Genomic DNA, 22,535 nt, shown 5'->3' with positions numbered 1-22,535 from the left:
ACACCCCTGCATCCCTCTGCTGTATCACAGCCTCTGGGTACCCCCAGATCTCAGACACCCCTGAGTACCCTCTGCTTCATCACAGCCCCTGGTTACACCCAGATCTGAGACACCCCTGCCTACCTTCTGCTGTATCACATCCCCCAGGTACCCCCAGACCTGAGACACCCCTGCCTCCCCTCTGCTTTATCACAGCCCCCGGGTGTCCCCAGATGTGAGACACCTCTGCCTCCCCTCTGCTGTATCACAGCACCCGAGTACACCCAGATTTGAGACAGCCCTGTGTCCCCTCTGCTGTATCAAACCCCCAGGAATCCCCAGACGTGAGACACCCCTGTCTCCCTTTGCTGCTTCACAGCTCCTGGAAACCCCCAGATGTGAGACACCCTGGTATTCCCTCTGTTGTATCACAGCACCCGGGTACACCAAGATCTGAGACCCGCCCCACCGCCTCCCTCTGCTGTATCACTGCCCTCCAGAACTCCTAAACCTGAGACACCCCTGCATCCCCTCTGTTGTATCACAGCCCCCAGGTTCCCCTAGATCTGAGACACCCTGTGTTACCTCTGCTTTATCACAGCCCCCATGGGAACTCCCAGATCTGAGACAACCCTACATCCCCTCTGCTGTATCACAGCCCCCGGTACCCCCAGATATGCGATACCCCTGCATCCCCTCTGCAGTATCACAGCCCCCAGGTATGCCCAGATGTGAGTTTGATGAAGAGGGGGGGTTTTCTTGGTTTTTCCTTGATTTCCAATGGTTTGCATGCAGGGGGTGTGGGATTCAGTTTCCCTGGGTGTTACTGGTTTAACGGGGTGATGGGAGAGGGAGTGTGTTGTTACAGAGGACCCGCGAGGGAACTTGGGACCCCAGGCAATGGCCTGGAGAATGGAGACCCCAGCGACTGGTGACCGGGAGGCCCAGCTCGGGAGTCACAGCCGGGTGCAGCCAGTGGGAGGACAATGGGATGTGAAGAGAGGACTCTGGTGACCGGACCAGCCGGTTCCAGCCAGAGGGGCCAGAGGACTGGAGAGGGGGGCCCAGGCGATCCTGTTTACCTGGAGAGAAGACAATGGACAGAGTGGGGACTTGGGGCCAGTGAGATCAGATGCCCAGCTGGGAAACAGGGGGGCTCTGGGCTGGAGAGAGGGAGCAGGCAGAGCCCACCTGGATGCAGGGACACTTGGATGTGCTCTGCTGATGGAGGCCAGGCCTGATGCCCTGAGAGTGACGCTCAATAAACCCTCCTGTTTTACGCTGGCTGAGAGTCGCTCTGGGCTAGAGATCAGGGGGGCATTATTCCCTCTGAGATTGGGGGCCCTGGGGGTCCAGAGCGAGTGGACTCCCTGAGGGGGCTCATGGCAGAGACAGGCGTGCTAAGGCTCAGAGTGGTGCGGTTCCAGGAGGTGGAGGGGCCTAACCCCCGAGAGAGAGTGGACCCCCGAGAAGGGCTGTCTCAGTGAAGGGGGTTCCCCACAGGAACTGTACGGGCCAAGAGTGGACACAACCTCGGAGTCAGTGACAATATGAGACACCCCTGCCTCCCCTCTGCTGCATCACAACTCCTAGGAACCCCAAAATCTGAGAACCCCTGTGTCCATTCTGCTTTATCATTGCTCCCGAGCAATGTTCCCTCTAATTTTTGACAGGCCGTGTGCACAAAAAATTTCTTCTGTGCAAATTGTTGTGTTTCTGTGCAAATGTTTGTGCATGCGGTGTGTGCGCGCACATGCACACAGCTTAGAGGGAACAGTGCTCCCATGTATTCTCAGATCTGAAATACTCCTGCATCCCCTCTGCTATATCAAAGCCCCCAGGAACCCCCAGATCTGAGACACCCCATCTTCCTCTGCTGTATTACAGTCCCCGACTACCTCCAGATCTGAGACACCCCTGCCTCCACTCTGTTGTATCACAGCCCCAAGGAACTCGCATATCTGAGATACCCCTGTGTTCCCTCTGCTGTATCACAGCCCCCAGTGCCCCCAGATCTGAGACACCCCTTTGTCCCCTCTGCTATATTACAGCTCTTGGGTCTCACATATCTGAGACACCCCTTTGTCCCCTCTGCTGCATCGCAACTCCTGGGAATCCCAAGATCTGAGACATCCCTGTCTTCCTCTGCTGTATCATAGACCTCAGGTACCCACAGATCTGAGACACCCCTTTGTCCCCTCCGCTGCATCACAGCTCCTGGGAAACCCAAGACCTGAGAAATTGCTGCATTCCCTCTGCTGTATCACTGCCCCGGGGAACCCCCAGATCTGAGACACCTCTGTCTTCCTGTGCTGTATCATAGTTGCTGGGTACCCCTAGATCTGAGACCCCCCTGTGTCCCCTCCACTGTTTCACAGCTTCCAGGAACCCCCGGATCTGAGACACCCGTCTCCCCTCTGCTGTATCACATTCTTGGGAACCCCGAGATCTCAGACTCCCTTGTGTTCCCTCCCTGCCCAGTTTGTGACTGTTAGTGGATGTGTGAATCTACAGCAGGGTGTTAGTGAGGGGTGTGTATGTGTGTTCTTGTGTTTGCATGGCTGGGGCAGTGCATGGGGGGTCGCTAGGTGTGTTTGTGTGTCACTGAGTTTGTGTCCCTCTCACCCTGTTGTTGGCACTCACCTTCTTCAGGACGTGTGGAGAAGCTCTGAGGGTGAGCGGGAGGGTTATGGAAGTGTGTTACAGTGTGTTCGGGTGTGACTGTGTGTCAGCATGTGTAGCTGGGAGGGTGTGTTAGTGTGTGTGTGAATCCGTGTGTTTACAGGTGTGTTCTGGATCTCGGCATTCGTGTCTTTGTGTCTGGGTGACAATCTGCATGAGTTGGAGTCTTGGGTATGTGATGGTGTTTCTGGAGCACTGTGCCTGTTTGTGCATAGTTCATTGTGTTCCTTTGTATGTGTGTAATTCCTTGAGTCTCTGTGCACGTGTGTGTGTGCACATAGTTCATTGTGTCCGTGTGTGCGTAGTTCATTGTGTCCCCATGTTTGTGTGTCTGTGTGCCGTTCATGTCCTCGTGTTTGTGTGTGTGTAGTTTGTTGTGTCCCTATTTGTGTGTAGTTCTTGATGTCCTTTTGTGTGTGTGTGTGTGTGTGTGTGCACGTGTAGTTCGTTGTGTTCCTGTGTGTGTGCGTGCATAGTTCATTGTGTCCCTGCGTGTGTGTACACATGCGTTGTTCATTGTGTTTCTGTGTGTGTGTGTGTGGTTTGTTGTGTCCCTGTGTGTGTGTGTAGTTCATTCTGTCCCTGGGTGTCCCTGTGTGCGTAATTCATTGTGTCCCCGTGTGTGTGTGTAGTTCATTGTGTCCCCGGGTGTCTCTGCAGCAGGTGTCTGCCATTCACTCTCCATCTGTCTCTTTCATCCTCCCTTTGTGTCTCAGCCTCCGTTTCTCTCCCCTTCCTTCTCCCGGCTGCCCTGCGCCTAACCCAGGGCAGCCCCGGCCTCACCATGCACCCGTCACCCTCCTCTGGTGTCTTGTCATGTCCCCGGCCCCGCCACCACCCTGCGCCTTCGACGCCCGGGCCACCGCATGCCCCCACCGCAGGGGGGCCTAGCCCAGCCACAGCTGTGACACAGGCACCTCAGCTATCCCACAATGCACAGCCACTCATTGGCCATTTACCCATAATCCTCTGCTCCCCTTGCTCCCACAATGCCCCTGCATTGGCCAATTACCCACAAACCATTGCTCCCGATTCCTGACAGAGCCACTAAGAAAGTGGAGATCCCTGGGAGGGGCAATTACCCACAATCCCCTGCTCCTGGCAGCGTGGCTATGGGGCAGGCATTCCCAGAATGAGCCCCGGAGGTGCAATGACCCACAATCCCCTGCTCCTGGCCAGTAGAGGAGGAGGAGGCTGGGCAAGAGCAGATGCCCCCCAGCCTAGCTGCTCCAATCGCCCCATGGCTAACTCAGCACAGGGGGCCCTGCTTGTGCCAGTGAAAGGGGGCCCAAGCCAGCAGTGCCCGGCTGCTGCACCCTGGAAACCAGGCAGGGTCTGGGGCTCACCGAGCCAGTCGCCCCATGCAAAAGCATAGGGGGCGGGTCCTAGACGTGTAGGACATGCCCACACCTGCACCACCGTGCAGCTCCCCATGGGTTCTCCACGCCCAGACGGGTTCCCCGGCGCGGCTACCTCGGGAAAGAGACGGCACTGGGAAAACCTTGGCTGGTGGTGACCCTCATCCCTGCTCCCCTGTCAGAGCTGGGGAGAGAACCCAGGAGTCCTAGCTCCAAGCCACCCCCCCTCCCCCCCCGCTCTCTAACCGTTAGACTCCAGTCCCCTCCCAGAGCTGGACTGGGAGTTGGGGAGAACCCAGGGATCCTGACTCCCAGCACCCCCCTGCCTCTAACCACTAGACCCTACTCCCCTCCCAAAGCCAGGGATAGAACCCAGGAGTCCTGGCTCCCACCACCCCTTCCCCCCAACCACTAGACCGACCCCTGCCCTCTCAGTATTAGGGAGAGAACCCAGGAGTCCTGAGATGGGCTCCTTGGCCAGGTTGTTCTGTGTGGGTCTCCTCTGACACACATGTCCCCACACCCAGCAGTGGGGGTGTTCCCTGGGGCCTGCTGATCCTTCAGGATCGGGCCCTGCCATGGAAACCCCCCCACCTCCCCCATTCCTCATTCATCCGACAGCTTCCCGAAGCCCAAAGGATCCAGGCAGCCTGTGCTGTTTCCATGGTGACAGCTCCATGGAAACTGCAGACCCATCCCCCACCTTGTCTCTTCCCCCCCATCCCCCTTCCCCTTCAGAGAGCGGGGGCGGGGGGGGGGTACACACCCCAGCCCTGCCAACGCCCCACTGGAGCTAATGGGCTTTCACAGGGCCCTGGGGGGTGGCAGGGCTGCAGCAGGGCCCATCAGCCCCACAAGCAGGGGTCCGAGCCAGCTCCTGAGCCCAGCAAGTCTGTCAGTCCATCCGCCATCCCCACACCTCTGTCTGCCCATCCCCACATGTCTGTCTGTCCATCCATACATCCCCATGTTTGTCTGTGTATCCATCCACCCCCCGCCCCACATGTCGGTCTGTGTGTCCATCCATCCATCCATTCGGCCATCCATTCCCACCCCGCTCCATCCAACTCTCCGTCTAGCCCATGCCCCACACCAGGAGCAATTCAACCCCCCCAGGGAAGTTGCCCCCAGCATGTGCACCATCCCTGGCCCAACTGTCTGGGCGTTAACTAGTCAGCTGCTGGGGGAAAACACCCATTGACAGCAACAACGGGACTAGTCCCTGAAGGAGAATTTAAGGAGGCTGCAGACTTCCAATACCCAAAATATGTACACACCTGCACACACACACTCCCATGCCCTGCCTTACACAACCATTCATGCACACACACACCTGCACACACACACGGGCCCACACATTCATTCCCCAGCACTCACGGGTGCCTTAACAGACCACATGCAGCCCTCACCCATGTAGAATCATTGACACACACTCAGCCATGCACAATCATTGACACACACATGCACACAGACACTCCGCCTGCACAATCATTGACAAATGCACATGACCTCTCAGCCATGCACCATCATTCACACACACACAGACACACCACCGTGCACAACCATTGATGCACGCACACATGGCTGCTCAGCCGTGCAGTCCTGGACACACGGACACTCCACCGTGCACAATCACGGACACACACACGCTCAGCCATGCACACCGGTCCCAATCTCCAACAAGGACTCTGCAACTGACAGTAAGGAGATCACAGGGGAGGCGGGATGACTGTACTCCTCCTTCGGCCCTACACTTCAGCCCTGTATCTCGCTGTCTAAACTTATAACTGGTGCGCAAAAGCCACCCATGGCCTACATCTTGGCAGCAGCAGGCCAAAGGCTAACAATTCCCTAAACCAGCCAGAGACATTCTTCGTTTGCACGTTCTCGGACAGAGATCCCACATATGGCTTAGCAAGTGTCGCCTATTGTACCGATTCCGTGGCTAAACAACAACCAGCTCACCCATGTGCTTGGCCCTGTGTTCCCTCCGGGCCCCCTGGAACGTGTGCTGGTTCATATGCGATTGCTGAGTTACCACTAGCTAAAGGAACTGGTTGACGGTTCAAGGTAACCATTCTGGAAGCTGTCAGTTGTGTGTGTGTGTGTGTGTAACAACCCATTTAGGGCGTGTTACCGGGAGACTAACTCACACCCTAACAACGCGGGGTAGCTATCACCACCGAAAACCGGCCAAAGAAAGCCCCAGTGAGCGAGCATCCCAGGATCCTTTGCAGTTAAGCTAACTTTAAGGAGCAGCATTTTACTGAGCCTTGTGCAGATTTCACCATGGCAGCAAGCGATGTTATAATACTAGAATGCAAGGGGTGTGACGGATAACAGCCCCCCTAAAAGGGGGCTAAACATTGAGGTGTTGAGGCTGTTGGACACAAGGCAACGGAGAATGTTGAAATCAAGCAAAGTGCAGATGGAGGCTGCACCAAAAGAAGGAAATGCTATCGTTCCAGGCCTGATCTAAAGAGGAACGAGGATATCTAATACCCTCGGCCGGGATGCAGGCTGGCAGAGAACAACCATCGTCCAGGATTGTCAGTGCACCTATCTTTGCCAACCGGCAATCAATAAATCCAATCCAGGTGGATTTATCGAACGAATCCCACCTCTAAGCCCAGTGAAATGCCCGGTTATCAATGAATTGGTTATTGATTTCCGGCAAGTGACCGATCGTCGATGAATCGCTCTTAACAGTCGTTGACACACAACACACATGCACAGGCACACACCCAGCCACAGGTGTACGTTTCTAGGCACATACACATGGCACCTGTTTCCTTAAAGAGGAATAAACATGTCAAAGCCCAGAAGATGCAGCAATGAGGGGTTGTTGTTTTTTAAATGGCTCATCAGCTTCGTATGCTCCAGCCAGGAAAATACCAAAGAAGTCATCTCGCATCAGTTTGACTGAGGGTATGTGAGAGAGAGAGCATTAGATGGTGTAAAAAGAAAAGGAGTACTTGTGGCACCTTAGAGACTAACAAATTTATTAGAGCATAAGCTTTCATGAGCTACAGTTCACTTCATCTGATGCATCCGATGAAGTGAGCTGTAGCTCACGAAAGCTTATGCTCTAATAAATTTGTTAGTCTCTAAGGTGCCACAAGTACTCCTTTTCTTTTTGCGAATACAGACTAACACGGCTGCTACTCTGAAACCTGTCATTAGATGGTGTGTGTGTGAGTGTCTGTGTCTGTGTGATAGAAAATGCAAATAGATCCTGCATGGTGTATTTCCTGGAGGTCTTAAGCCAAGAATTACAAAGAGAAAAGCCAGATATATTCAGATGCTTTGGATTCATATTAAAAATAACCACAACACATACACGCAATATGGGACACGGACACACACACATCACTTCAGCAATGTACACACAAATTGTCTCACACACACACACAAAAAGCGGAAGCCACACCCAACACCCAACACCCCCATAAACCACAAATGCTGTGTTTCTCACACGCTGACATAAACTGGAGTGCACACATGGCCACCAGCCATGACACACATGCCCCAATAGTCAACACAATCACATCACATGCATGCACACGCACACCAAGTCATGCACACAAAAACTAACAGCAGCAGCACACGTGCACCACCCCAAACCTTGACACACAATCAACACAAGCTTTCCATGCACACAATTGCAGACAAACCAAAAGCAGTACACACACACACACACACACACACACACACACACACACACACACAGAGTTAACACAAACCTTGACATACCCCCCAACTCACACACACAAACAATAGCAGCACACACAGTCAACATAAAGATTGACACACAACTGAACCCTCTCTCACACACACACGCTCAGCACAAACCATGACACACTGCTCTCTCTCAAACACACAATCAACACATCCCTTGACAGAAACCCAACTCGCACACACAACCAACAGAAACCTTCACACACACAACCAGCACAAAGACTGACACACATCTGAACTCTCTCACACACATTCAGCACAACCTTTGACACACATGCACACACACACAAACCAACACAAACTTTGACACACCCAAAAACACACACACACACACAGACTCAATCCAACCCCCAGCTCACACATACAATCAGCACAAACCTTGACACATGCTGGCTCTCTCTCTCTCTCACACACACACACTCAACACCCACTCACCAACTCTCACACACACAACCCTTGACACACACAACTCACATGCCTGCACAACCCTTGGCACACAGCCCAACTCGCTCACACACACTCAACACACCCTCGACACCTCCCTTCCCTCCCTCCCAACTCTCACACAATCAGCACAAACCGTGATGCACACACCAGCATTAGCGCATACACACACACACACAAAACCCAGTGCTCATGCCAGCCTGCAATCAATGAGACACTCACACAAAGACAATGCACCCATCCTGTATGACACCCGTCTCTTAGCGGGCCCCCCCCTTTGATCGAGAACGGCACCCAAGAACTAAGCCCCCAGGGGCATCAGCTGCTCTGAGAAAACACACACACACACACACACACACACACACACACAGAGTTACAGCCTCCCTCCCTGCTTAATTTGTAATGAAAGAGGTGCCGGGGCGAGGAACTGCCGAGCCCAGAGGTGCCAGGGCTCAGCCCTGGCACAAGGTAAGCATTGCTCACCATCCCTCCCCTCGCCGGTGCCCTCTGGGCCATGGCTCATGCTGCCCGAATGCACCCATCCGCGCCCGGCTTCCCTGGAGGAAGGCGCCCAAGCGGGGTCCAGGCCGTAACCGGCACAGGTGGCAAATGGGGTGGGGTGGTGCCTTGGCGCGGGGGCTCGCTCTTACCTCGATCTGCCGGTAGAAAACAAGCTCCTGTTTACAAAACCCAAAGTGCCTTTACTTCGGCTTGAAAAAAGATCGCAGTTGCAGATGCAAAAAATATTTTTTTTAAAGATGGGGGGGGAGGACGAAAGAGCTGGTGCCCAGCACCCCCACTTTGTGCCCGGTGCCCCCTTGTCTAGCCCCGGCTTGGACAGAGGCCAGTGCCCCACCCCTCCCACCCCTCCTTTTCCCTACCAAAAAAAAAAATCTTTCCGCACTTTCTATTGACACCCCGCCCCCCCTCCACAAATTCTTGGCTGGGGAGGGGAAGCCAGCGGGTGAATTAGACATTCTGCTGGGGCCATGCCATTGGCTGGCCAGCCTTGGGCTGGGGAGGGGGGGAGAGGTTTTCCATTGGTTGAGGCCACCCAATGGGGGGGTAATTACAGCCCCCCCTTCTTTTTTCCCAATCCCTGGAAATCCCCCCCACCCTCCGCTCTGCTCTCCACTCCCTCTACCCCAGGAAGGGGGGGGAGGGAAGGTTTCATTAACAAAAAGGGTGAACACCCAGCTTCTGATTGGCTGAGGAGCGGGATGCAGGAGCGCCTGATTGGCAGGGGCGGGTTGTCCGTCTCCATCCTTTTTGCAGCGTTCAGTTGGGAAGGGGGGAATTGCGGGGCTGGTGGCTGGTTTAGTTTAAAGGGGTGGGGTTGATCTGGGGGGAGGGGGGCAGAGAGAGAGAAGGAAACAATGGGGGGGCTGAATGGATTGAGAGAGAAGCAAGCAAGCAAATGGGGATGAAGAGACAGCAAGCCAGTCAGCCGGCCATGACCCTGTAACTTTTGAGGCATCTCACTAACTCCCCTCCCAAGGCCCCCATGGGACGCCTCACCTGCAGGGCTGGCTCCTCCTCACAAATTAACCCTGGGCCCACGGTTAAAGAAAAAGAAGCTGAGTTGCAATGTGCAGAGAAGGAGCCAGATCCCTGAGCCATGGCAAGCCAGCATGGTGGAAAGGTGGGACGGGCGTGGGGTGGGGGGCTGAAACTCAGGACAGCTTGTCAAACTCACTCGCTATTTTGGGGAGATGCTGAGTTTGGCCGATGAAGGCAGAACATTTTGATGAAAACAAAAAAAACCCCTAGACTGCTCGAAAATTACCACGGCCCATGCTCCGTGGACTAGAAACTGGCTAACTGATAGATCTCAGAATATAGCTGCAAACAGGGAATCGTCATGGAGCAGGGCGGTTTCCAGGGGGAGTCCCTCAGGGCTCAGCCCTGGGCCCTCCACTGTTCAACATTTTCATCAATGGCCTGGAAGAAAACATACGCTCACCACTGATGAGCTTTGCACGACGATTGGGGGAAATAAACCAATGCAGCGGGTGGGTCGGCAATTCAGAGCAACCGGGCACACGTAAACAACGGGTGTTTTAATACGGGTAAAGACCAACATGTCCACCTAGGAGCAAATGACACCGGTCATGCTTACGGGCTGAGGGACTCTCTCCTGAGCAAGAGCAAATCTGAGAAACATTTGGACACCAATCATCTGACCCTGAGCTCCCCACGTGTTGCTGAGGCCACAGGGCTAACATGCTCTGGGGATGTGCAAACAGGGGCATCTCGAGTGGATGCAGACAGGCTATCGGGCCTCTGGATTTGGCCCAGGTGTGCCCAGTTCTGGTGCCAACCGTTCAAGAAAGACGCCGATAAATTGGAGAGGGTTCACAGAAGAGCGACGAGAATGATTGAAGTGACAGATTTCAGGAGCCCAAGCTAGAGAAGTTTAAGGGGTGACTCGATCCCCATGTTCATGGGGAACAAACATTGAATAATGGGCTCTTCGTCTAGCAGAGCTGGAGTTGAAGCTAGACCACCTGCGCCTGGAAATCAGGTGTAAATGTTGAGCCGTGTGAGTAAGTAACCATGGGGACACTTTCCCAAGCACTGTGGTGGATTCTCCAGCACAGGGCCATTTTTAAATCAAGATGGGCTGTTTTTCTAAAGGCTCCGTGCTGGGAATTATTAGGGGCGTGGATAGTCACAGCAGGTCCCTTGTGAAGGAGAAACTGAGGCACAGAGAAAGGAAGCAACTTGCTCGAGGTCATCCAAAGGAGAAGTGGGAATAAAACCCAGTGTCCGGAATGCCAGCCCAGGGCTCCACCCACTAGCCCACACTGCCTGTAGCCCAAGAAGAACCAGACTTCTTAGGCGCACCCCAGAGGTGGGCGCATTTGCTACACGATTTTGACAGTGAAAGAAACTTCATGGAAACCCGAGAAAGGACTTGAAAGGGGATCCCCAGCAGGCTGCTGAGTCCCCCAGGAGTTCTTCCTCTTAGAAGGATGACAACCTACTATCTCGAGCCGCTCACAGAGTCGCTCCTTTCCCTCAAGAGAGCGAGGCGGCTCTTTTCAGTGCTGGAGGTCCCTGGTTCAAATCCCCCAGGGCCGGCAGATGCAGTAGCCAGAGAGGCTGAGGATAAAAAGGTATTGGAGGGCAAGCTGGGGAGGGGGTGGGGAAATCAGAGCTAAGGGGGGACACTAGGAATTCAGAAAAGGGGGGGGTCTGGATCTCAGCTCCAGCCAGGCTCCTTATACCCCCTGCAGCCCCCCACAACTCATGCCAGGCCCCCTCCCCTGCCCCATCAGGCCCTTGTTCACATCACCAGACGGGAGGTGCAGACCCCTTCTATTATTGAGCCCAGCTATGCAGCATCTTCCTGCTCCCACCCAGCTGCTCCCCGTTCTCACCTCTCTACCCATCCCCAGGCCTGGCACTGGTGCTCCTGGGTTTGCTTACACTCCCAGCTGGCACTGGGCATCTGGCTGTTGGAGACAGGACATGCTGCTGGCTTGCCTAGGGATGTGACAACATCGAGGGATGGAGAATGGAGGGTTGCAGGCTGGGGAGATGGGGTGCTGGGGGGGACAGGATGGAAGCAGGATCTGGTTCCCCCACAAATCCAGCATCCCCCCAGTGCTGACACTGACCCAGGCTTCCCTCCATGCAGCTCGGCAAGCTTCTGTGCCCGCCAGGCCTGGATAACCTTTACAGCCCAGCCTACACTGCCTGCGCCCGCTCCAGCCCCCGAGGCTGCGTTAGCATAAACAGGCCAGGAGACGCACTTCATGCCAGCGACGCTGTTAACCCTGTGAGAGATCATCCTCACCAGGGCAACAGAACTGGATCCCCCATGGGTGGGAATGCACAGCAGGCTGGTTAGTCTGCATTAGAAACCCCTGTTTAATTCGGTTCAGAGTTTGTCTACACGGGGACACTTGGGAAGGTTAATCCGGATCAACTCCAGCTCTGAATTCAAAGTGAATTTGTTAAACCTTATTAAGCTCTGGCGTGAATGCACCCATTCCGAATTCAAGTGTCCTGTTTTTGCTTTATCTTCATGCCGTGAAACTGAACTAAACCAGTCCACACAGGGATAAAATGTGGTTTAACTCATCCACTTTCAGAATTAATTTGGATTAACTGTCCTCAGGGACCCCCTTCTTGACAAACTATTAACCCTTTATCACCTTTTTCAATGACTTAGTTGAGCCATTTTAAGTCCATGGGCTGGTTCATATTCAGAATTAAAATGTTCTGAATTTTATTAATTTTAATTTAGTTTAATTCATTTTCAAAGTGAAGTGGCTGCAATGTGGTGCCAGGCAAGGGGTTCCTGTATAACCAGGCCAATGCCCTACCCCAGAGGGGCCATGTCCTGGCGCCAGGCAAGGGGTCCCTGTATACCCAGCCTCCGTGCCCCACCCCAGAGGAGCCGCATCCAGGTATGGGGCTCCTGGGTTGCTCTCTCAGGCTGGGATGCCGGGGAGGGGTGGTGGAGAAAGAGGGGCTGTCGCTGGAATCAGCAAAATGTGGCAATTTGCTCAATTAACCGATGTTCCCGGCATGGAACATAATCCCGTTGCCCTGGAGACGACTGCACCACGGTAACCGCCTGGGTCTTTGGTCCAGGCCTGCCCCTTTCGGGGGCTGGCGCTAAGAGCAATAGGGAGTGGGGGGGGGCGGACACTGGGGGGCTGAGCACAGCTGCCTCCCCCCACAGGGGAACGTGGGGGGATCAGAAAGGTGGGAATTGGGGATGTGGTGAGGGAATTGGGGGGGGACACTGTCTGGGAATGGGAGTGTGCTGGGACTGGGGGCGCTGCTGGGGGGCACGAGGCTTTGAGGGTCTATCGACAGTGGACAGGCAAAGGCACACACATGCCAGCAGGGGGCAGCAGGTCTGACACCCACACACAGACACCAGCAGGGGGCAGCACGTCTGACACCCACACACAGAGTGCCAGCTGATCACTGAATTGAAGGGTTTATTCCAGCCCTGCCCTGCCCCCATGTGCTCGGGGCGGGGGGGGGGGCTGGCAGGGGCTGGCCACGGGGTCTGGGGGCCACAGGGTTAGCTGAAGCCAGGGCTCTGTCCCGGGAACAGGGAGAGGAGGCCGCTGTCCGGGGCCGGGTCCTTAATGAACTTCTGGATCTGGAAGGATAGAACAGAGCATGAGACGCCAGACTGACGGACAGGCCCTGGGCCCCATGCCCCACCCTTGCCTCTGGGGTCGCCGACTCCCGTCCAACCCCAGGGGAAGGACTAGCTGGCTCAGAGGGACAGGGAATGGGGCCTTTCCCCTCTAAGGGGCACTAACTCCCATTCAGCCCCATGGCAGGGACTGGCTGGCTCAGAGGCGGGGAAGGGGGCCTGAGGCCTCTCCCCAGTAGGGGGTGCTGGCTCCCATCCAGCCACGGGGCAGGGAATGGGGCACGCAGCCTGTCCCTTCTAGGGGGCGCTGGCTCCCATTTGGCCCCAGGGCGGGGGGCTGGTTGGGGAGGGCAGGTTGGCAGGGGGGTACCTGTCGGAAGCGGGGGTCGGCAGCGTCTCTGACCAGCTGCAGGATCAGCCCCTCGCTGGTGGTGATGAAGGCACCGCTCTGTCGCAGGCGGGACAGGGCCGCCAGCCGGTCCACTTGGCTGTGGGAGAGAGACGTCAGGGTGGCCATGGGTGGGGGGCAGGGGTCCCCCTTCGCTCCAGTTCCCCACCACAACCACACTGCCTCCCCCGCATCCCCGCCAGTTACGGTCCCCTCCTCCAACTTCCCCCCAGTCCTGTCTGCTGGGAACCCCCAAGCCAGGCTCATCTCAGCCCCCTCCAGCTCAGGCTGCCCCCAACTTCCACCAAGTCCTGTCTGCTGGGAACTCCTCCCCACGCCCCCAGTTCCTCTACCCGCCAGGACCCCGTCTGCCACCATCCCAGCCCCATAGCCTGACCTTCTGGAGGAGCACGCATCGGCCACCACGTGAACATCCAGTCCCCGCTCCAGGGCATCGAGCGCTGTACTCTGGGGAGAGGGAGATGGGTCAGAGCCCTGGCCCAGCCAGGCCGGACCCCCCGTCGCCTCCCATCACAGCCCTGGCCCAGCCAGCCTGGACCCCCCCTCCCCTCCGCTCCCCTGTCACAGCCCTGGCCCAGCTGGCCCAGACCGTCCCCCCATCACAGCCCTGGCCCAGACAGCCTTGTACCCCCCACCAAGCACTGACTCAGACTCCTGGGTCCTATCCCCAATGGGTAGCTTCTCACAAGGGCACTGACCCAGACTCCTGGGTCCCCTCCCAGCCCCCCCCCCCGGGTACCATGATGCAGGCCTGGGTCTCAATGCCGCACAGGAGCACAGAGCGCAGGTGGGGCAGTGCCCCCAGCTCCTGCTCCACCTCCGGGACCAGCATGCTGAAGCAGGTCTTGGAGAACTTCCTCAGCCCCTCAGCCCCCAGCTCAGATACCGTGGGGCCCAGCCCCTGGGGATACTGCTCCGTCACCACCACTGGGATCTCCAGCAGCTGCGCCACCTGGGGAGTGGGGGGTCTGGTTAGAGCAGGGGGCTGGGAGCCAGAATTCCTGGGTTCTCTTCCTGGGCTCTGGGAGAGGAGTGGGGTCTAGTGGTTAAAGCGGGGGGGGGGGCTGGAAGTCAGGACTCCTGGATTCACTCCTGGGCTCTGGGAGGGGAGCAGGGTCTAGCAGTTAGAGATAAGCTCTATGGAGGGGGTGAATGCTCAGCATTATCATGAGAGCCTGTAAATGTTAAGTTTCAGAGTAGCAGCCGTGTTAGTCCGTATTCGCAAAAAGAAAAGGAGTACTTGTGGCACCTTAGAGACTAACAAATTTATTAGAGCATAAGCTTTCGTGAGCTACAGCTCACTTCACAATGAAGTGAGCTGTAGCTCACGAAAGCTTATGCTCTAATAAATTTGTTAGTCTCTAAGGTGCCACAAGTACTCCTTTTCTTTTTGTAAATGTTAAATAAACCAACATAAAATGAAATGCTCCCCCCCTACAGGCCCCACCCCTTCAGCGGCAGGTCCCAACACCTCCTAGACCCACCCCCAGGGGCAGGTCCTGACCCAGGCAGGATAAAATGAAATAACATGGAATTCCCACCAACCCTCCCCAAACTATTATAAATAGTAGAAAGTATTTCACCGGGTGCTAATGACCATCAATCCTCCAGGGTTAGGCCGCCATCCAGTGGCCCCCGTCTGCAACTGCCTAATAGTCCCGGCCCTTTCTGTCCTGTTTTCATCAGGACACCAGGAAAGGGCAACCTCTCCCCGCCCCCGGGGACATCAGCTGCTTCCTTGAGCCTCTTGACCCTCACATTTCCAAGGGCTGGTTATACAAGGACCCCTCACCCAGTGCTGAGACGCAGCCACCTCTGGGGTGGGATGTGCCCACTTTTTGACAGCTGCATAAAACACGGGGGCAATGGGACAGCCTCCCTTAGTTGTGCACTGGGGCCAGCCCTGACTGCCGGGGCCCCTCCCACCCAAACCCCAGCAGCCCTATCACTGCCCTGGGGCATTTCACCTGCAACATGCGGGCTGCCACGGCCACGATCTGGGGGAAGTGGGCGATGTTGGGCCGGAACTTCTCCTGCATGTCGCACAGGAAAAGGATGCTGGTTTTGGGAAACACCTTCCCGAGCCGGGCCAGCGCCATCTCTGCCCCTGCAGCCACAAGAAGCGGAGAGGATGGGGCCGGATGGGGAGCTGATGCCCCCTGAACGGGAGTGGCCCCCGGGCCCCATTCCCCACCCCCCCGAGCCAGCCAATCCCCGCCCTGGGGCCAGGTGGGAGCCAGCGGCCCCTAGAGCGGAAAGACCCCCCCGGGCCCCATTCCCCGCCCCCCCGAGCCAGCCAGTCCCCGCCCTGGGGCCAGGTGGGAGCCAGCGCCCCCTAGAGCGGAAAGGCCCCCCCGGGCCCCATTCCCCGCCCCCCCCGAGCCAGCCAGTCCCCGCCCTGGGGCCAGGTGGGAGCCAGCGCCCCCTAGAGCGGAAAGGCCCCCCCCGGGCCCCATTCCCCACCCCCACGAGCCAGCCAGTCCCCGCCCTGGGGCCAGGTGGGAGCCAGCGCCCCCTAGAGCGGAAAGGCCCCCCCGGGCCCCATTCCCCCCCCCCCCCGAGCCAGCCAGTCCCCGCCCTGGGGCCAGGTGGGAGCCAGCGCCCCCTAGAGTGGAAAGGACCCCCCCGGGCCCCATTCCCCGCCCCCCCGAGCCAGCCAGTCCCCGCCCTGGGGCCAGGTGGGAGCCAGCGCCCCCTAGAGCGGAAAGGCCCCCCCCGGGCCCCATTCCCCCCCCCCCCCGGCCAGCCAGTCCCCGCCCTGGGGCCAGGTGGGAGCCAGCGCCCCCTAGAGCGGAAAGGCCCCCCCGGGCCCCAGTCCCCGCCCCCCCCCCAGCCAGTCCCCGCCCTGGGGCCAGGTGGGAGCCAGCGCCCCCTAGAGCGGAAAGGCCCCCCCCGGGCCCCATTCCCCGCCCTGGGGCCAGGTGGGAGCCAGCGCCCCCTAGAGCGGAAAGGCCCCCCCGGGCCCCATTCCCCGCCCCCCCGAGCCAGCCAGTCCCCGCCCTGGGGCCAGGTGGGAGCCAGCGCCCCCTAGAGCGGAAAGGCCCCCCCCGGGCCCCATTCCCCGCCCCCCCGAGCCAGCCAGTCCCCGCCCTGGGGCCAGGTGGGAGCCAGCGCCCCCTAGAGCGGAAAGGCCCCCCCCCGGGCCCCATTCCCCACCCTCCCGAGCCAGCCAGTCCCCGCCCTGGGGCCAGGTGGGAGCCAGCGCCCCCTAGAGCGGAAAGGCCCCCCCGGGCCCCATTCCCCGCCCCCCGAGCCAGCCAGTCCCCGCCCTTGGGCCAGGTGGGAGCCAGCGCCCCCTAGAGCAGAAAGGCCCCCCCCGGGCCCCATTCCCCGCCCCCCCGAGCCAGCCAGTCCCCACCCTGGGGCCAGGTGGGAGCCAGCGCCCCCTAGAGCGGAAAGGCCCCCCCCGGGCCCCATTCCCCGCCCCCCCGAGCCAGCCAGTCCCCGCCCTGGGGCCAGGTGGGAGCCAGCGCCCCCTAGAGCGGAAAGGCCCCCCCCGGCCCCATTCCCCGCCCCCCCGGGCCAGCCAGTCCCCGCCCTGGGGCCAGGTGGGAGCCCAGCGCCCCCTAGAGCGGAAAGGCCCCCCCCGGGCCCCATTCCCCGCCCCCCCAGCCAGCCAGTCCCCCGCCCTGGGGCCAGGTGGGAGCCCGCGCCCCCTAGAGCGGAAAGGCCCCCCCGGGCCCCATTCCCCGCCCCCCCGAGCCAGCCAGTCCCCGCCCTGGGGCCAGGTGGGAGCCAGCGCCCCCTAGAGCGGAAAGGCCCCCCCGGGCCCCATTCCCCGCCCCCCCGAGCCAGCCAGTCCCCGCCCTGGGGCCAGGTGGGAGCCAGCGCCCCCTAGAGCGGAAAGGCCCCCCCGGGCCCCATTCCCCGCCCCCCCGAGCCAGCCAGTCCCCGCCCTGGGGCCAGGTGGGAGCCAGCGCCCCCTAGAGCGGAAAGGCCCCCCCCGGGCCCCATTCCCCGCCCCCCGAGCCAGCCAGTCCCCGCCCTGGGGCCAGGTGGGAGCCAGCGCCCCCTAGAGCGGAAAGGCCCCCCCCGGGCCCCATTCCCCCCCCCCCCGAGCCAGCCAGTCCCCGCCCTGGGGCCAGGTGGGAGCCAGCGCCCCCTAGAGCGGAAAGGCCCCCCCCCGGGCCCCATTCCCCGCCCCCCCGAGCCAGCCAGTCCCCGCCCTATGGCCAGGTGGGAGCCAGCGCCCCCTAGAGCGGAAAGGCCCCCCCCGGGCCCCATTCCCCGCCCCCCGAGCCAGCCAGTCCCCGCCCTGGGGCCAGGTGGGAGCCAGCGCCCCCTAGAGCGGAAAGGCCCCCCCGGGCCAGCCAGTCCCCGCCCTGGGGCCAGGTGGGAGCCAGCGCCCCCTAGAGCAGAAAGGCCCCCCCCCGGGCCCCATTCCCCGCCCCCCCGAGCCAGCCAGTCCCCGCCCTGGGGCCAGGTGGGAGCCAGCGCCCCCTAGAGCAGAAAGGCCCCCCCGGGCCCCATTCCCCGCCCCCCCCGAGCCAGCCAGTCCCCGCCCTGGGGCCAGGTGGGAGCCAGCGCCCCCTAGAGCGGAAAGGCCCCCCCCGGGCCCCATTCCCCGCCCCCCCGAGCCAGCCAGTCCCCGCCCTGGGGCCAGGTGGGAGCCAGCGCCCCCTAGAGCGGAAAGGCCCCCCCCGGGCCCCATTCCCCGCCCCCCCGAGCCAGCCAGTCCCCGCCCTGGGGCCAGGTGGGAGCCAGCGCCCCCTAGAGCGGAAAGGCCCCCCCGGGCCCCATTCCCCGCCCCCCCGAGCCAGCCAGTCCCCGCCCTGGGGCCAGGTGGGAGCCAGCGCCCCCTAGAGCAGAAAGGCCCCCCCCGGGCCCCATTCCCCGCCCCCCCGAGCCAGCCAGTCCCCACCCTGGGGCCAGGTGGGAGCCAGCGCCCCCTAGAGCGGAAAGGCCCCCCCCGGGCCCCATTCCCCGCCCCCCCGAGCCAGCCAGTCCCCGCCCTGGGGCCAGGTGGGAGCCAGCGCCCCCTAGAGCGGAAAGGCCCCCCCCGGGCCCCATTCCCCGCCCCCCCGAGCCAGCCAGTCCCCGCCCTGGGGCCAGGTGGGAGCCAGCGCCCCCTAGAGCGGAAAGGCCCCCCCGGGCCCCATTCCCCGCCCCCCCGAGCCAGCCAGTCCCCGCCCTGGGGTCAGGTGGGAGCCAGCGCCCCCTAGAGCGGAAAGGCCCCCCCGAGCCAGCCAGTCCCCGCCCTGGGGCCAGGTGGGAGCCAGCGCCCCTAGAGCGGAAAGGCCCCCCCCGGGCCCCATTCCCCGCCCCCCCCCGAGCCAGCCAGTCCCCGCCCTGCAGGGGACTCTGATCTCTCTGGGCTCAGCAGCGCCGGCGGTTTTGGGGGCCAGGCAGCGCGGGCTGGTGTGTCAGTGAAATAACTGCTTGTGCCCCAGTTAAGCGCTGGGCGGGGGGCGGACTAAGCCCCCGCCCCAGCCCGTCTGGTCCGTGGGGCGCGCCGGGCTGCCTATGCCCCGGTTACACAGGGTCCCCTGACCAGCCCATGCCCCTGTGGGCGGGTCCCTGGGCGCCCCCGCCCCACCGGGGGCTGCCTGACCCCCCCCCCAGCCCCCTTTAGCCCCTGCACGCTCTGCCCCACTCACCTCCGTGCTTCCCCTAGAACCCCCCCACCAGCTGCTCCCCTCATTAGCGAAACCCTCCCTCGACCAATCAGAGACGCCCAAGCAGGACAGGCCGCGCCCCCACCACCGCCCTCCCTCTCCCAGCCAATGGGAGCGCGCTGAGAGCTGTCCCCGCTGGCCAAACGGAACGTCCCAAAGACAAGGCCCCCTCCTCCACCCCCGCCACCCAATCAGGGAAGGGAAGGGGGTTGGTGTTCGCAGAGGCGGGCCTGACAACTCGTTCCAAAGACCACGCCCCCCTCCCACCCAATCAGGGAAGGGAAGGGGAATGACGTACTCAGAGGCTGGCTTCAGAGTAGCAGCCCTGGTGGGCTGGACTGGCAAAAAGAGGAGGCGGCGTGTGGCACCTTGGAGACTAACAATTCAGATTTCAGCATTTTCCGTCCCACCATCCACCTGGACCAGTCCACACAAGAGATCCACTTTCCGGACACTACGGTGCTCATACGCGATGGTCACATAAACACCACCCTATGCCCGAAACCTACTGACCCCTTTTCCTACCTACGTGCCTCCAGCTTTCATCCAGACCACACCACACGATCCATTCTCTACAGCCAAGCGCTGCGATACAACCGCATTTCCTCCAACCCCTCAGACAGAGACAAACACCGCATCCGATGAAGTGAGCTGTAGCTCACGAAAGCTTATGCTCTAATAAATTTGTTAGTCTCTAAGGTGCCACAAGTACTCCTTTTCTTTTTGCGAATACAGACTAACACGGCTGCTACTCTGAAACCAAGATCTCTATCAAGCGTTCTTACAACTACAGTACCCACCTGCTGAAGTGAAGAAACGGATTGACAGAGCCAGAAGAGTACCCAGAAGTCACCTACTACAGGACAAGCCCAACAAAGAAAATAACAGAACGGCACTAGCCATCACCTTCAGCCCCCAACTAAAACCTCTCCAACGCATCATCAGGGATCTACAACCTATCCTGAAGGACGACCCATCACTCTCACAGATCTTGGGAGACAGGCCAGTCCTTGCTTACAGACAGCCCCCCAATCTGAAGCAAATACTCACCAGCAACCACACACCACACAACAGAACCACTAACCCAGGAACCTATCCTTGCAACACAGCCTGTTGCCAACTGTGTCCACATATCTATTCAGGGGACACCATCATAGGGCCTAATCACATCAGCCACACTATCAGAGGCTCGTTCACCTGCGCATCTACCAATGTGATATATGCCATCATGTGCCAGCAATGCCCCTCTGCCATGTACATTGGTCAAACTGGACAGTCTCTACATAAAAGAATGAATGGACACAAATCAGACGTCAAGAATTATAACATTCAAAAACTAGTCGGAGAACACTTCAATCTCTCTGGTCACTCGATTATAGACCTAAAAGTTGCAATTCTTCAACAAAAAAACTTCAAAAACAGACTCCAACGAGAGACTGCTGAATTGGAATTAATTTGCAAACTGGATACAATTAACTTAGGCTTGAATAGAGACTGGGAGTGGATGGGCCATTACACAAAATAAAACTATTTCCCCATGTTATTTCCCCTCCCCTCACCCCCCACTGTTCCTCAGACGTTCTTGTCAACTGCTGGAAATGGCCCACCTTGATTATCACCACAAAAGGTTTTCTTCCTTTCCCACTCCCCCCTTCCTGCTGGTAATAGCTCATCTTACGTGATCACTCTCCTTACAGTGTGTATGATAAAACCCATTGTTTCATGTTCTCTGTGTGTGTATATAAATCTCCCCACTGTATTTTCCACCGAATGCATCCAATGAAGTGAGCTGTAGCTCACCAAAGCTTATGCTCAAATAAATTTGTTAGTCTCTAAGGTGCCACAAGTCCTCCTTTTCTTTTTACAGAGGCTGGCCTGACACAACGTTCCAAAAACCATGCCTCACCCAATCAGGGAGTGGATGACGTCAGACGTGGCCTCTGTAGATGGGGGGCCTTTGGAGTTCCCTAATTGGACGATGTTAGGGGCGTGGGGCTGCCCCATGGGGGTTTCCCAAGGGGCCCCCCCAGCACCTGTCACTTTTAGGGGAGGTGGGGGGTGCCTCCATTCACAGCTACCTGCGCCCCTTGATTTTTTTGGGGGGCCCCTCCAAAGCCAAAGTCCTGGACCGCCACCCCTAGAGCCCCTGCATGACTAGCCCTGGCTGTGGGACTTGATGGGGCAGGGGTGCTGGGACCCCCCTTCCCGAGTCCCCCACGGTCAGACATCCTGGCCCTTCGCGACTTATCAAACCTGTCTCAGAGAAACACCCACCTGGTGCCAGTTCGGACCAGCCTCCTGCGGCTGGGGAAACTGAGGCAGGCTGGGGGTTGCCCAGGGCTGTCCCACACCCACTAAGCCACCTGAACCAGGTTTGAGAGCCCCAGAGAGGTTGGGGGGCAGGGGACCAATTTGGCAGCCCGAAAGCACAAGAGCTGGAAGGAAGGTACCCCTAGAGCCAGGCTGGGAGGTACGGGGTGGGGTCTGGGAAAAGCAAGGCAGTGGGGCCTAGTGGGTAGATCACCAGCCAGGGCCTCAGGAGACCTGGGGCTTATTCCCAGCTGTGCCATTGGCCTACTGGCAGACCCCCTCCCTGCACCTCAGTCTCCCCATTTGTGAAACGGAGACGAGGAGCAAAGCTCGGGGTTAAAAAGCGGGAGATTTTGGACCTTTTTCTCAGGCAGAAAATCCCAAAAGCTCAGGGGACGGGGGCAGAACCAGTTCTTGAGGCTCCTGCCCCCGGCCTGATTTTGGCATGAGAAGGCGGCGCGAAGTGGCGACCCTCGCCCAGAGAAACAGTCGCTCTAGGCGAGGAAGGTCTTGGAACCCGACCCGTCAGCCTTTTGTGCTCGGAAAAGCATTTTGTCAAACCTCCCGCCACCTCACAGCTCAGCACACAGGGACCCCCGATGTGGGGGGGTGGGGAAGAGCCAGGGGGCCCTCTGCCCATCCCCCCCTTAGCCTACCACCCACCCAGCCCCTCAATCCCTGCAACCCTGCACACCAGGGAGCTCCCCCCGCCCTAGGGCCAGATTGGGTACCTCATTCCCCACACCCCTGAGCCACCCAGTCCTTCCCCTCCCCGCCCCCCATCCAGGGCTGGATGGGAGCCAGTGCCCTGCTCCCCTGAACCAGCCAGACCCCTGCCCTCAGGCCAGATGGGAGCCCCCCCACCCACTGCG

At 59.3% G+C, this 22,535-nt stretch overlaps 2 protein-coding genes across 4 annotated transcripts in view; both read right to left on the bottom strand.

Annotated features, from left to right (window-relative positions):
- The window catches only part of SHISA7 (shisa family member 7), a 31,434-nt gene extending 22,397 nt beyond the window's left edge, over positions 1-9,037 (bottom strand). Inside the window, exon 1 of the mRNA XM_038381136.2 lies at positions 8,852-9,037. The gene's annotated coding sequence lies outside the window, so the exon portion shown is untranslated. The remainder of the gene's footprint in view (positions 1-8,851) is intronic.
- A 4,108-nt stretch (positions 9,038-13,145) lies between these two features.
- Positions 13,146-19,393, bottom strand: ISOC2 (isochorismatase domain containing 2). Of its 3 annotated transcripts, none has more exons than XM_038381195.2 (6): positions 19,336-19,393; positions 15,706-15,845; positions 14,478-14,690; positions 14,115-14,185; positions 13,700-13,817; positions 13,146-13,329 (listed from the first exon to the last, which is right to left on the bottom strand). In XM_038381195.2, exons 2-6 carry the CDS (start codon positions 15,835-15,837, stop codon positions 13,249-13,251), a joined length of 615 nt encoding a protein of 204 aa, XP_038237123.1. In that variant the 5' UTR covers positions 15,838-15,845; positions 19,336-19,393; the 3' UTR covers positions 13,146-13,248. The 3 variants fall into 3 exon arrangements, with proteins under 3 accessions (XP_038237123.1, XP_043357188.1, XP_043357189.1); XM_043501253.1 differs by lacking the exon at positions 19,336-19,393 and adding an exon at positions 19,018-19,250 and having other exon boundaries at positions 15,706-15,922; XM_043501254.1 differs by lacking the exons at positions 14,478-14,690; positions 19,336-19,393 and adding an exon at positions 19,018-19,266 and having other exon boundaries at positions 15,706-15,922.
- Positions 19,394-22,535: the final 3,142 nt, after the last annotated feature.

The sequence above is a fragment of the Dermochelys coriacea genome, chromosome 23, assembly GCF_009764565.3.
Source record: "Dermochelys coriacea isolate rDerCor1 chromosome 23, rDerCor1.pri.v4, whole genome shotgun sequence".
NCBI lineage: Eukaryota > Metazoa > Chordata > Testudines > Dermochelyidae > Dermochelys > Dermochelys coriacea.
Note: the sequence above shows the minus strand (reverse complement) of the source record. Positions and strands in the feature narration are given on the sequence as shown.